General features: G+C 42.1%; 1 protein-coding gene across 1 annotated transcript in view; it reads left to right on the top strand.

Annotated features, from left to right (window-relative positions):
* PACRG (parkin coregulated) overlaps positions 1–14,835 on the top strand; it is a 500,526-nt gene that overhangs the window by 287,941 nt on the left and 197,750 nt on the right. Inside the window, exon 4 of the mRNA XM_058657480.1 lies at positions 13,480–13,629. Within this exon, the coding sequence (XP_058513463.1) occupies positions 13,480–13,629 (150 nt within the window). The remainder of the gene's footprint in view (positions 1–13,479; positions 13,630–14,835) is intronic.

Below are 14,835 nucleotides of genomic sequence, written 5' to 3'. Positions count from 1 at the left end.
AGACGCCTGGCTGCAGATCATGTTTTTGACTTTATCTCTTGTGATCTCCTTCACTTGTCCCATGCTTTAGCCTGTTTGGTTGTGTTGAAGAATGTCCATTCCCACATCTCACTCTAAAGGTGAAGCGATCTTGAGAGTCCTTAGCAATCCTTCTGGAAAGTCTTTTCCAATTCTTCTCTCCAGCCCCTAATCCTCAAGTCCAAAGCCATTCCCACATGCCTTCCTATCCACCACAAGTGCGTTGCTGTCTCATTTCACCTAGAATATCATGTTAGATGGTAATGTATTCCCCCAAAATGTAATGCGCTGGCAAGTACTCAGCAGATGCATAAAAGCACTGCAAAATTACTAAATTATGAAGTGCATACCCAGTCTCCACTCTGGAATTTATATAGGTGCAATAGTCAAACTTGAAGTGGCCATTTGGGGCTGCCACTGCACTACATGCACTGGATAAAGACAGGCTTGGAATCATGATCGTGGACTAGGGTAAGAACACATTTAAACAGACAGAGAAATATTAGCCAGTGTGAAGCAGAGAGGGCACATTCCAGGAAATAAGAGAGGACAGAACAACAGCAGAGGGACACCTGGAGACTGACAGACACAGGAAAGCAGCAAACAAAACAGTGTGGTGTTGCAGTGACTAATACCCCAGCAGCATTCAGTAAAAGGCAATCTGAATTGCATCAGCAGCCAGAACTCCACCAGCAACAAGGTGAGAAGGGAAGTTTACTGAGAGCTCCAGAGGTGAACCTAGAGAAAGAACTGCCTGTCATGTTGGTCTGTTTGATTTGACCAGGAGCAGAGACAGAGCAGCAGGTCCCAGAAGGGCAGTGTGGGAACAGGGTGTATTTCATAGCCCAGTCTACTCCCTGGAGCTGAATCAGGCACCATTTTGTTTAAGGAGGCAAGGGCTATGGGACAACACTGCACATGCACTGAGCTGGGAGTGAACTCATGTCTGACTCAGTGAACTGAAACAATGTGGCATCCTACAGGTTCCACCGAAGACAGGTGTGGGTAGCTCTCAGACCTGATGGCCAGCAGAACAAGACAGCTAGTAATAGCACATCAGGTACCATTTCTTACAGTTTGGCAAAGAATGTAAGACTGCAGGGAACAACAGTGAGCTGCGCATGTGCTGAGATTGGTGAGAACTCAGAAAAATAATACCGACGATGGCAATGTACATGTCAGAATGGGTGTGTGTGGCCCTCAGACTTAATGGCTAACAGGTACTGGCAAAATCAGCATCAACAACAACCTAACTATATAGGACACCTGGTATGTCCCTAATCCTGGGATCTTCTCGAACCAGAGTGGGCAGAAAGGTTGTACAGACAATGGTGCAGCCTCAGCACGGTATCACAGGAGTTGGAGAGTGGTGAGCCAGGAGCTGGGGTTAAGGAGACCACGGTGGAAATCTAACCTAAGAACCCAGACCTAGAACTCGCTGGAGGGAGTGGCACAAGTGACTGCAAACAAAGAATTATGTACCAAGTGCAATATGCAAAATTGAACTGTAGACCTGTGGGTGACACAGTTTAAAATACCTGCCCCAAGGAGAAGAATCTGCTACCCAGAAGCGCAATGTCCAAGAGCCAAAAAAGAGACAGAGGCACAATGAATACTACTGAAGACTCCCCTACAAAGGAGCAAAACCCTTGCCAACATCAGAGTTCACTGAGGAAGACATCAAGAAAATAGAGAATACAGAATTCAAAACACTTGTTATAAAGCTTCTTATCAACAATGAAAAGCACATAAAGCAGGCATTCAAGGAATTTAAGGAATGTGTCACACAGGAAATGAATCAAATGAAAGCTGATATATCAGAAATGAAGAATACAGTGGAGCAAATTAAAAGTACAGTGGAGATACTCCAAAATAGAATGAAGGAGGTAGAAGAAAGAATCTCAGAACTGGAAGATATTTCCTGTCACCAGGGGGAAACAAACATAAAGCTGGAAGCAGAGCTGGATCAGGCCAAGAAAAGCATTCAAGAATTGAAAGACACTATTAAAAGGCCAAATATAAGAGTTATGGGAGTCCCAGAAGCTGCAGGAGGAGAAGCTGGGTTTACAAATGTATTGAATGAAATAATTATGGAAAATTTCCCTAATCTAGAGAAAGAATTGGGAAACGGAATCCAGGAGGGGCACAGAACTCCCATTAGGAGTTCTAAAGCAATCTTCACCACAACACATGATCATCAAGCTCTCTTCAACTGAACATAAGAAAAAGATCCTTAAATGTGCATGTGAAAAAATGAACTGACATGTGAAGTAATGCCAATTAAAGTCACAGAAGACCTCTCACAGGAAACTCTACAGTCAAGAAGAGAATGGAGCAACATATTCCAGATTCTAAAAGCAAAAACTTGTTAGCCCAAGATAACATACACAGCAAAACTTTTCATTTGTCTTTGAAAATGAAATAAAATTCTTTCACAGTAAAGAAAAGTTAAAAGAATTTGCCTCTTCCAAACCTGCCCTACAAAAGATACTTCAAGATGTTCTCTTGACAGAGAAAAGGGATATAACCAACCAAAACCAAAGGCAAATGTGAAGAACATCCCAGTGAAATAACAACAGAAGACAAAAGCAATGAACAACCCATTGCTAAAGTGACAGAAGCAAATTATCACCTGTTCACATCAACCCTGAATGTAAATGGCTTAAATTCATCAATCAAACATCCTAGATTAGTAGACTGGATTAAAAACAAAGCCCATCTATTGGTTACCTACAGGAGATGTATCTCACCAACAAAGATCAGCGGAAACTATATCTCATGGACTTTGATTTTTTTTTTTTGTTAGTTTCACCTCTTCAAAACACTTTCTTCTTATTAAATTCTTTAATGAACTATAGACCATACAGTAGCATCATTATCTTCAAGAAGATTCTTGATTTTCTTTTTAATTTCTCCAGTGACACATTAGTCATTCAGTAGCATGTTATTTAGCTTCATGCTGTTGTTAATTTCTTTTTTTTTTTTCTTCCTGTTGCTGATTTTGTTTTGTGGCTTTTGATTTAAGGGGATGTATAGTAATTGTGTGATGGAGACTATCATATCCAGATGTGAGGATACAATGCAGTATGCATCTCAACTTCCAAACAAAGATGGACTCCCAATGAAGCTGTTTACTCTATCTTGACAATAGGATGCTGGACTTTCCGCCATTGTCCATGCCCACAATGATGGACGTATGACTGTGTATGAGGAACTGCAGTATAGTAATGATACAGGGGAACTCAGTGAGGGAGAAGGGTATGGGGAGGGGATAAGGGAAATCCCATGATCTGTCGAACTGTATCATAAAATGATAATAATAAAAAGAAGTAAAAGAAAAAGACAGTCTTGGAAGGCTGTCACTTCTGAAACAACAGAGTAGAATAATCTAATGTCTTTGCCTCTATTGAAAGAATTATGCAAGTGGTAAAGTGGTAAGAGCAATTTCTTTTTATGCTTTTACACTCTTGTGATTTTTTTCTTTATGAACAGAAACCTACATTTATGAGGTAGCCTGCTGGGATCATGGAGTCCCTGGTTGATAAGGATCATGGAAATATCAGTGACCTACAAAGAGATAGGACAAATCACAGTGACCTCATTTAGAGTGCTCAAATGAGTTGAGGTCAATTACCTAGAAGCAGCAAATATGCCCAAAGCTGAAGAAATGAACAACAACATCTTTAAAATTAACATTGTAGTGAAACATTCTTGCTAAACATTACCCTGTGGGAGAAAACGTGCAAAGTAAGAATAAAATGTGAAAATCCATATCACAATACAAAAGCCACGTTGAAGATGCTACTTAGTTATAAAGGAACAAGCGGAATAGCATGCTGTATTTATGTATTTATTTATGTATTTATTTATGTATTGTAAGCAATAGATATTACCTAAATATCTTGAAATTTAACACACAAATTAGTGTAAAAGTAGAATTAAAAAGTACTTAAGAACAAATCTACTTTGTTCTGAAATACAAGAAAGAGGCATATGAGGATTGTTTTGATTATGTGATACAAATAAAAATGATTCAAATTGTCTTAAGGATTTGCTCAGTTACTTGCAAAACTGAAACCATCAGAGGGGGTTCTCATTTCAGCTTGGGTTAGTCAGGTGGCTTGGGATTGTCACTGCTCTGTTGAGAGGATGCTCTCTTCTTCCCTTACAACTGCTCTGAGGAGCTCCTGGGACTACAGGATTACTCAGTTCCAGAAAAATCTGAAGTCAAAGATTAGCTATGATTGCACCAGCTCCAGCTCCAGGCATATGACCAGCTGTTTCTAAGAACTGTGGCCAAGCGGGACAGAGCATATTGGTTACATTACCCTCAATCCCATCGCCCAGCTTGGGTTCAGGTTAGGGCAAAGAATTGACTGCTCCTAAAATAAATTGAATTCTATGCGAGAGATATTGACTGCACACTGAGTATCCATCTGCTCTTGAACATTTCTCAGTCACAGAGCTAACTCTGCCAATGGCTGTGATTGGAATAGATGCGTGTTCCTGGTAACCGAAACATTTGGGAAGAAAATGCACAATTCTTGAAATCTTTCTTCTCCTTCACCGTGGATGTGACCCATGTCTTGTCTCAGTGGTTCTTTCTGGTGTCAAGCCACTACAGTTTTAGCATTGGCTTGTTACTGCCCTAAATTAGCCAAGAGTGACCACTTCTGACACCCACGCGGAAGCACATAGTTGTGAAGGGAAACAGTCTTCAGTCTTTGCACTTGGAACATCTGCTTTCTAAGAAAGTCACCTCCACGAGGCGAGCACTATCTAAGCAGATGTTGAAGACCCCCTGTCTCTGTCGGTTGCTCCTGTACCTGTCAGGAGAAATCCAGGTCTGGCCCTCCCTGTACAAACCGGAGAGTTGAGTAGAAGCAGCATAGGGTTTGTGTCAAAGGGGCCCAGGGTAATAGAAGAACCAGCAATGGTGAGGTTGCATTTTCACACAGCTTCTGTCAAGCATTGGTGACCCCCTCCCTGTCTCACAAGGAGGAACAAGTGTACTTTATCATCTCCCAGTGTGGTGTAATGGCTGCAGGAAAAGGCTGTAGACTCAAATACCTGCTCAAGATCCTTGCTGAGCCATGTAACAGCTATCAGAAGAATTAACTAAGTCTTCATTTTAAACTCAGAACAATGAGGACACCCAGCTTATTGAGATAAGCTAACACCTAAGTGTGATAATGTCATCATTGCCACTGCCACCATTGTCATCACCATTCTCAGTCATCCTGGCTAAATCCTCATCCAGGGAATCTTAAGCCTCCCTCCCCTAGGAGGGTTGAACTGTGTGTCATGAGGGCAGCCCTACTACAGACTGTCCCTGGTTTTTCAGAAGAGCCCATGGGGCCGAGTACCATCCCCTGACACAACCTGAAGTCTCTAAGCCCCAGGCCACTTTGGGGTTCCTCCAGAACGCACTCCGTGTGTCGCCCCTCATGCACAAGGACTTGTAGCATTGTCCCACTCCTTCCCCAGGAGCTAAGCCAGAAGTCTGGTCCAGAGGAGCAGCGTGCTCCGATGAGACAAGTCCACACCACATTGTCCAGGCGCTGTGGGTCCTGCTGCTGTGCAAGGTGAGCTGTGGGGACGCAAGCAAGCCCAGGCCCCGGCCCAGGGGAAGCAAGACTGAAAAGAACCGTTAGATTACAGGGCTCTTCAGGTCACATTCTTTCTGTCTTGAAGGCTGAGTATAAGATACGTCTGTGAGATCACTTTGGAAACCAAATCCCTCTGTTCATTTTAATAGTAATAATTACATACTTATATTTAAAACAAAGTATTTGGTAGCAAATCATACCAAATGCTTTAACCTAATAATAATAATAATATACTATGGTCCTGAACTCAGACTGCATTGCCCACGAAAGAATTAGAAAAAGAAAAAACAAGTGAACAATACCTAATCAATTGTCATGACAGAGCTTTGATGGAAAAATCTAACTTTCACATAAAGATGATTCCTTTCCATGTTGGATGAGAGAGACAAAATATACACACACATATATAGTTATATATAGTCTTGCTATATATATACATATACATGTGTGTACATATAAAACATCTGTTACTTCAAGTAGGAGAATCTGAAAAGAGTATATTAAATAAGAGAGTATTGCCCTTATTACAGATTTACTCTGTATCTGATAGCTAATTAAGCCCAGGATGGTATAACTAAGCAGGAACATGAGCAAGCAAGCTACATCTCATTTACTTGTTTAGTAACGGAGTTCTGTTGTGGAAGAAGAAAATTTTCAGCAATTTATACGTCGAGATGCTATTTGAAACCCCACTTGAATTCATTCTACTGTAAATTAGTGAATTGTGGGTGAGGATCCCTCACCTCTGTAGCTGAACATCCTTTTCAATCCAACTCAACAAATAGGACTTTGATCTCAACAACCTCAATAAAACATTTATAGATCCAGGGAAAAGGAAGTAATACTCAAGGCCTTGGTCTCAACAATGTCAAATATTAATGAAATGTGTCAACCTCAGCAGAAAATTGTACTTACAATACTGTACTCATCTGTAGTAGGCAAATTCCTGGAGACTGAACTGGATGAGAGGTTTCCAGGAGTTGGAGGGGGAAGGGTTTGTTGAGGGGGTAGAATTTCTATTTGGGGTGATGGAAAAGTGGGGGAACATAGGTAAGATAGTGTGTTGGTTGCCCAGCGTTGTGGACGCAATGATGCTGCTTAACTGTCTTGAAGCCACTGTTGGGATGCCTGCTTCCCATGTGGAATGCTGGGATGAATCCCAGTTACTCTGCTTCCAACCCACTCTCATGGTAAGGCATCCTGGGGAGGTGATAATGATGGCTCAAGTGTTTGGGTCCCTCCTACTCACATCAGAGACCTGGGTGGAGTTTCGACCTCATGGTCCAGCCCTCAACATTCCAGGCATTTGTGAAGTGACTCGTCACTTTTTCTTTCACTGTTGCTCTGGCTTTCAAATTTAGAAATAGTCAGTGTACGTTATGTTGTATGTTTTATTCAATAAAGTAAAACAAGTGAATCCTCTTCAGTATTAAAAGCCTGACAAATCAGATGGGTGTGATGATGCAGCAGTTAAAGCTTTCACTTGCGGTGCTCACAGCCCACATGGGAAGGTATGCTTTTAATAGGGCTTGCTACTGGTGAGCTTGGGAGGCAGCAATGATGGCCCACGTGCCTGCATCCCCATCATCCTGTGGGACATCCAAATGGAGTTATAAGTAGCTGGCTTCAGCCTGCCTCAGCCCTGGCTGTGGGAACATTCAGGGCATGCACCAGTACTTTCTCATTCTCTCTGATTATTCTCTCTCTCTCTCTCTCTCTCTCTCTCTCTCCATGTCAGTAAGCTTAATATATATATATATATATGAAAAAAATTTCTGAATAAATCTAACAAAATTGTATCTGTTCTGAAGTTGTCCCTCAGGCGCTTAAGAACCAGGTGAAGCAGTGGCGGCTTCCCGGTGCCCCCAGGGGAAAGGTTTGTTACTTTGTAGCAAAGATGGCAATCGTCTCTCAGCTTATCCTCTGGATTTACTGAGATCTCTATCAAACTCTCACACTTTTTTTAAACTCAAACAAAATAAAGATTGTTCCAACAACTAAATGGAATAATGATAAAAAAAAAGCAAAACATATGACAGAGAATTTGAATGCTAAATTAATAAAGTATGAAAATGAGAATCATGAAGAATAATGTTTCAGAACAGGAGGAAAACCTAAGAACCAAATTGATACCTGTTTCAAAACACTTTTTTTAAAGAGTTCTTTTAGTGCAACAAAGCCCTATGTCCGCATATACCCGTGGCATAGATAATATTTTTAAGTATTGTTGGGATCTAAATTTACAAATTTTTGGTGTGTTTTACTTATGTAGTCTAATCTATAAAATTAAATCATCATAAAATGTGCTTTGCAGTTGCATCCTTATTGTCTTTCATCTGATAAACATGTTCCTATTTTACAAACATTTTTCCTATTATCTGACTATTAATTGAACATTTTCCATTATATGGTAAGGGTGTATTCTTCAGCAGTCCCTTGGTTTTGTATCATTTATTTTGTCTCTAACTGTAAAAAGCTTCTATTTTCAGATTATTTCATGTAACTCTGTGCACACCTGCATACTTCTTAAGGCTAGAAGTCCACAAGCAGAATTGCCAAGTTCCATGTCCTGTGCAGTTTTATGGCTTTTGGGGGTGTAGTACACAGAAATGATGGAATGGTTTATGTAATGTAGGAAGATGTCTCTTTTTTTCAAATATATGCCAACTGAATGTTAAAAACTTCAGCAAATTTTAGTTAATGAGATATTCAAACTTAGCGGTTTGTTTGATTAAAAATGGATTTAAACATGCTAGAATATTAGCCTCTCATTTATATGTATTAATCTGTATAATATCTACACATATTCTTTGTTTATTTTTTCATTGAAGCATTCAGTCATTTAATGGATTGTGATGGCTACTTCTATATTAGGGATATTAATATTTATAACAATTATATATCTAGTCTTTAGAATGTGTTTATTTTTTGTTTGTCTTGGTGTTTCTGTTTGTGTAAGAACTAGTCAAAATGTTTCTGTATTTTCTGATCTCATAGTAGGAAGTCATATCTAATAGTAGAAAATGTTCTCAAGTTGGAAAAAAATCATAGCGATAATGGATTTTATGCTTGAGAAAGTCATACATGTAGCTTATAACCATCAAAGATGAATAAGTTTTACCACTTTGATTTTAAATTATTTTCTCCTTGCTGTTCAGCAATACCTCTATATCTAGAAGTTATCTCTTGTTGATTATTGTTGAAGGCAGTAAGCAGAACAATACAAATCCAATTTCATGAATAGAAAGGTTCCAGAATGTCAGTAGACTCCTGCTGTCAGACCTTTCTCAAAACCTTAAATCCTGGAGTTCCAAGTCCTCACTTACATCTTGACAATAGTGTTCAGACCCATCAACGCAAGAATGAATACATTTCTTCTCTTTCAAGCTACGGAATTGTATTCTCTTTATTGTCTGTTAACACACGTTTTCAAAGAAAGAGAGTGTTGTTTCAAAAAAAAAAAAAAAGAAATTCTCTCTTTTATTCCTTTAGGACAGTAAAAACAAAAAGACTTCCAGCTTAATGGTATATCTTAATTCCCCAAGAATGAGAAAGAAATTCGAGGAGTTGAAGTGTAAATGCACTATGTTGAAAGGTCCCTCTTGGATGAAGCTCGGGGCTTTCACAGGGCACAAGCAGGTTCTGTTTCACAGTCATGGCTGAGGCCACTCATTGGTCATTCAGAAGGACTTAGTATTCCGATTTAGTCGCCTTTCAGAGAAACAGTTCAGGTGTTTTTCTGGTTCAATTCAATAACATTTATCACAATCATGTTAATTCAACAAAGGCTATATTGAAACTACTTCCTAATGGCCACTCTCACTATATATGAAGAAAGAGATCATTAATTTATCCCCAAGTCATGAGTCTAATCTACACATTAATTGTACCCTCTGTATCTATCCCATCCCTCTCCGTGCGTGCGTGTAGTTCATTGCTTCATCAGTAGGTTCCCTATGGCAAAGTCTTCCCCAGCACTGGCAGGAAGAGGGGTCCGAGCAGACAGCTTCGCTGCAGCTCTGGCACGGCCAACCTTGTTCTCCAAGAGCATGGTGAGGATCCACCATGTGGTATCCTCTCTGCAATCGCCTCATTATGCCTTCCCAGGCCGGCCCGGCTGCTCCGGTGATTTTCTAGTGTCCACAGAAAGGCTTTGTTTTTTCTGAAGGTCTATTTATTTGTTTGGAAGGCAGAGTTACAACGATGGAGAGACAGAGCAATTCAGACACACACACAGAGACAGCAATCTTCTGTCCACTGGCTGACTCCACAGATGGTTGAAAACAGAGCTGGGCCAGTTGGAAGCCAGGAGCCTGGAACTTGATGTGGGTCTCCCACAGTGATACAGGTACCCAAGTGTTTGGGCCAAGCTCCACAGCTTTCCTAGGTGCAATATCAGGGAGCTAGCTCAGAAGTGAGCAGCCAGAACTTGAACCATGGAGAAAGACTTTGTTAAACAACACACACACACACACACACACACACACTGAAATGAGATCTATGTGCACTCAGTTTTACATTTACCTTGAAGATGTGAGAGAGGACAAACAACACATTCGTATAATGTGATTCCCCACTTAGATATGGCTGTAAGTTCTCTTTAAGTAAGCCAGTGGAGAGATGAATAGAGAAAAAGCAAAAACCCAAGATGTCACTTAATTGTGCTTAGTTGATTGGACCTAGCAATCCTCTAGTTTGAGATGGAATGGTACAGCCTCCAGCCCTTGTAGCACAGGGCTGCCTACTTCTCACACATCAGTTAATCCTCAGAGACACCCCTGTAATGATAAAGCCGGTTACCTCTTTCCCATCTGTGGCTTTGGTCTCCAGTTCCTCGGTGGACTCTTGCCAAGCCGACTAGAGCAGACCATGGGGCAGAAGGAGAATTCTCACTGCCTCACTGTCACCTTTTCAGCTCTGAGATTTATCCCTCTGTCTGGAACTTTCTCTGTTGGCTGTCCACCCCCTTCAATGAACACTTTAACCACTGTGCTTTCATGCCGGGCCCCTTCAATGAACACTAAACAGCTGCATCCTTTGTAGGAAAAGCCATCATACGTGATCTGTTTGTTCAGAATCAACTTCCAAGACAGTGATACCTTGTCAATCATTTTCGTTTCCATCTTTCCAAGTGCTAAAACTTTAATGGGAACATATTTACCTTCAATTACTATCCTTGAAAAGAATATTTGTGAACTGATACTTAGGAAGACCCCTGTTTAGTCCATGAAGAGCTGAAACAGGCAGCTGTAGATCCTCGACGCCTGGGGAAGAACTAACGACGGTCCACCATCCCCAGGTTGCATTTATGCAGATTCTCTGTTTTCTGGTCAGGAGAGCTGCACCAGTAGGCAAAGTCTGGGAGCCCTGACTTCCTGCAAAGACAAAATAATTTCCATTCTGGATGAGAGCCATCAAGCTCACTGCCTACCACACAGCCCTCTGTGGGTTCTTCTGCCTGTGGGACCCAGAGGTTTGATTCTGCAGCATCTCATTACCAGCAGCTTTCAGGCTACAGTTAGGGCGTTCTATTTTCAGTTGTTTTTCAGAAGCTGTGACATGGCCAGCAATGTGGCAAAGCATTACAGTAATGAGCCATCATGCAATTGAATCCTGTAGTTATATTTGGGGTGGGGGTGGGGAGGTGCTGGGTTAAGGCTGGGCCATCTCCATGTCTTTATTTGTGTCTGCTTTCAAACTTTACAAGGATACAGTCTTGGTTACTCCGCAATGTTTTCATCCCTAACCCCTAGTTTGTTCCTGGAGGAGGATGAGGCTGCTCATACTTTGCCAGTGATTCCGGAGGAAATAACCGTGAAAGCACTAAGTGATACTTTATATTCCTAGACTTTCAACTAAGGGTTTTGTTTAGTTCAGATTTATGCTGAATCCCCCCTTGTGCCCTAGACACTCTGTGCTTGACTCTCTGTGAGGAGCTGTGGCCTCTGGCTCTTCTGATAGCTGGGACGGGGGCATGATCAGACAGCACTAGGAAGATCAACCCAGCAACAGTGAGAAAAGACAGGCTGGAGGAGAGGACAAAGACAGAAACAAAGGGAACTGTTAAGAGAGACCAGTGACAATCCAGGGGAGAGACCCTAAGGTCAGGACCAGGGCAGTAGAGGCGAGAGTGGGCCGGGGTGATCCAGGGGAGAGACCCCCCCAAGACCAGGGTCAGGGCAACAGAGGTAAGAATGGGCCAGGGGTGATCCAGGGAGGGACTCCAAGGCCAGGGCCAGGGCAGCAGAGGGGAGAATGGGCCAGAGGTGATCCAGGGGAGGAACCCCAAGACCAGGGCCTGGACAGTAGAGGCAAGAGTGTAGACCCACTCTGAGAGAATGGAGTTGCCTGTACAGACCCTAAGCAGGGGAGTGGAGCTGAGGGTGGAGCCCCAGACCAGTGAGGCTTGGTGAAGGTGCATACCAGGGGAGTGGACATGAAGACGGAGATAAAGACAAAGGTTAAGGTTTTGCAGCACAGAACCAAGAGACTTTGCAGCAGGGGATAGGTGAGGGATGTGGAACAGGTTTGAGACTGAGTAGGCACTGTGTAGCACTGCATGGCATTGCTAATTCTGAGGAACAAACAAGGGAAGATCCTTGGTGAAAAAAAGTTATCTTTAGAAAACACTGCATTTAGGATATTAGCAATATCAGGACTATTGGAAATCAGAGGTGGAGTTCAAAAATCCCATGAGGCTGGCCTCTCCCATGAGGCTGGCCTCTCCCATGAGGCTGGCCTCTGCCATGCCGTCCTGCTTTAGTAGCCCATTTCCTGTATCCCTCCCAAAGTCAGCACATGGTTAAGGTCACAGTCAATCACCTTCATTACCAGGTAGAGCATCTCAGAAGCAAGGGCCTGACTTGTTCTTGAAATAGCCCGGGACATCACACTTCAGTTCCACTTACGTCAAAGAACATTACCAACTTGGAAAGTAAATCACAAATCCCATGACTGAGAGAAGTAGGGACCAGAAAGTGGGAGTGAGTTGACCAGGCTCACAGAACCAGTTATCAGCATCCCTACACCTGCCTGGGCCTCTGCATTCCCCATGGCAGCGGTCGGCACCTTGCAGGGACCACAGCATGCTTCCTGTCCCGTCACTGCCGTGCGTTGCTGTGCTCCAAGAACCATTATTTTTATTTTGAAATGTTTTGTACTTCTCTGGTCTCCTAATTGCTCATTATTGATTCCTTCTAAGCAGATGTTGAAAATTTTAGCTTTCCTTCCCTACTTTCTTGTGAGTCTGAACAGAGCCGCCCTATGTTCATATTCCAGGTGTCTGTAGTCAGCCAGAGCAGTCAGCATATGGTATGCTCTGCCTCTCTCCTAAATATGAAAGTCCTTCATAAGCCTTAGTGCAACAAATCACAGAATGCTGGGCTTGGATTTCAAATATTTTTGCATCAAAATAAACCTATCTTAAATTTAATTTTGAAATACCTTTGGAGGTGCCCTCATCAAGGTTTGTTCGCTCGGAATGACCAAGAACAAGGTTGATCATTGACTAAAGCAGAGACTTGGGGAAGAGTGTATCTTCTGTGTCTCCTGTAACTGCAATTACACTATGTGACTGTGCGCCTTGCCATCCTACAGATTCTGTTCTCTCTAAGCTCGTCTGCCAGCGGGAAGGGACATGAGCTGCGTCCTTAGGGTGGGTGAGGAGCCAACACAAATGGGAGAATCCGTAGTAATCAACCAAGAGCCTGTTTATGGCATCGGGATTGCCAAGGCCCACTGCCAAGGCCCAGTAGAACAGGGTTTGAGGAACTGTATCCACAGGATGGCTTCCCCTGAACACCGTGGAATAAACCCTTTGTCTTTTCTGCTTGGTCCTTCCCCTCCCACCTAGATGCCTTGAACCTCCGAAACAGACAGGTCATCTGCGTCACACTCAAAGTCCTCCAGCATCTGGTGGTGTCGGCTGAGATGGTGGGTGAGGCCCTGGTGCCCTACTACCGTCAGATCCTCCCCATCATGAACATCTTCAAGAACATGAATGGTGAGTTATCCCAGAACTCAAATGGCCTTCTAAGCCAAAAGAAAAAAGGAGTGGCTTGAAGTAGAGCTGCTTTCACCAGCAACTCTTTCAGGATTTTATTCTTGCATATTTCCATAACCCAAATGGAGAGCTAAGTAGCAGGCTCCCACTCCTCCTGTTGCTCGCTGGGAAAACAGTAAAATGAACACTTTCATTTATTACTTCCCTCATGAACAGCCTCCCTGCCCAGTCCGGAAGTACTGAAGTGGTTCTATAAGCTTCTAATAATCAAAATGTAAAGTTTAGTTTGACAGCCTGTTGAATAATATTAGCAGGTTTTGAGTTTGTTCTTTTTCTTAATGGTTATCCTACCTGTAGATACTTTTGAAAACTCAATCTGTTTTGTCTAATTGGTTTAAGATTAATTTTTTGAAGCATTGTTGTTCAAATCTGGTAAGCCTTTGCAAGAGTTTTAATGCATGTTATCCTAAAAAAAAAAAGTATGAATTTTTTTTTATTTTGTAATTGCTAATTGTTTAAGAATTTGTAGAATTTGTAGTTACCTTGTTGATGGGTAAGTACTGGCTGTACGTGTATATGCTGATCTATTCGTCTTTAAGAATTTCGTTCTTTGGGAAAACAAGGATGAACTGAGAGGCACTTGTCTCGCTCTAACGGATGTACCGGCAAGGTATTGGTTTATGTCTGGCAGGCAACGGGCTGTGCATCTGTTCCTTTAGAATCTGATTTTCTTGAAATCGGTGATTCTAATTTTCTTTTGTGTTGATTATTTAAAATTTCATACTTCGTGCATGTGTGGCATGAGTCAATATTTGTGATCTACTTCTGGTAGCCCTCTAAGTAAAGTTAGTAGTTTAGTGGGACCCTGCCTGAAGGTGTTGCTACTTGGTCTGGCCATACAGACAAGAAAACCACCCACCAAGAAGCTGTGTGTGATGGTCACCGTCCCAAGCAAGCCCTTTGGCGTCACTGTGTTTTCATTATTGCTAAGTTGCTATCAGGCTGCTTCCAGCCTGCAGTTGTCAGGAAATCGGAGAATTCTCAGCAGCTCTTTAATTGCTTTTCAATAGTAGAGTCTACACTGATGCTTAATATTATGTAGATTTAGTAAAATGGCTTCAAACTGGGGTAATAGGAGCTTGAGAATGCTTGTGGTGGGTGGAGTTGATCTCCATTTCAGGTTAGCTGAAGAAGTCACTATGACCA

The sequence above is a fragment of the Ochotona princeps genome, chromosome 1 (assembly GCF_030435755.1).
Source record: "Ochotona princeps isolate mOchPri1 chromosome 1, mOchPri1.hap1, whole genome shotgun sequence".
Classification (NCBI taxonomy): Eukaryota; Metazoa; Chordata; class Mammalia; order Lagomorpha; family Ochotonidae; genus Ochotona; species Ochotona princeps.
This window is presented reverse-complemented; position numbering and strand designations above follow the sequence as displayed.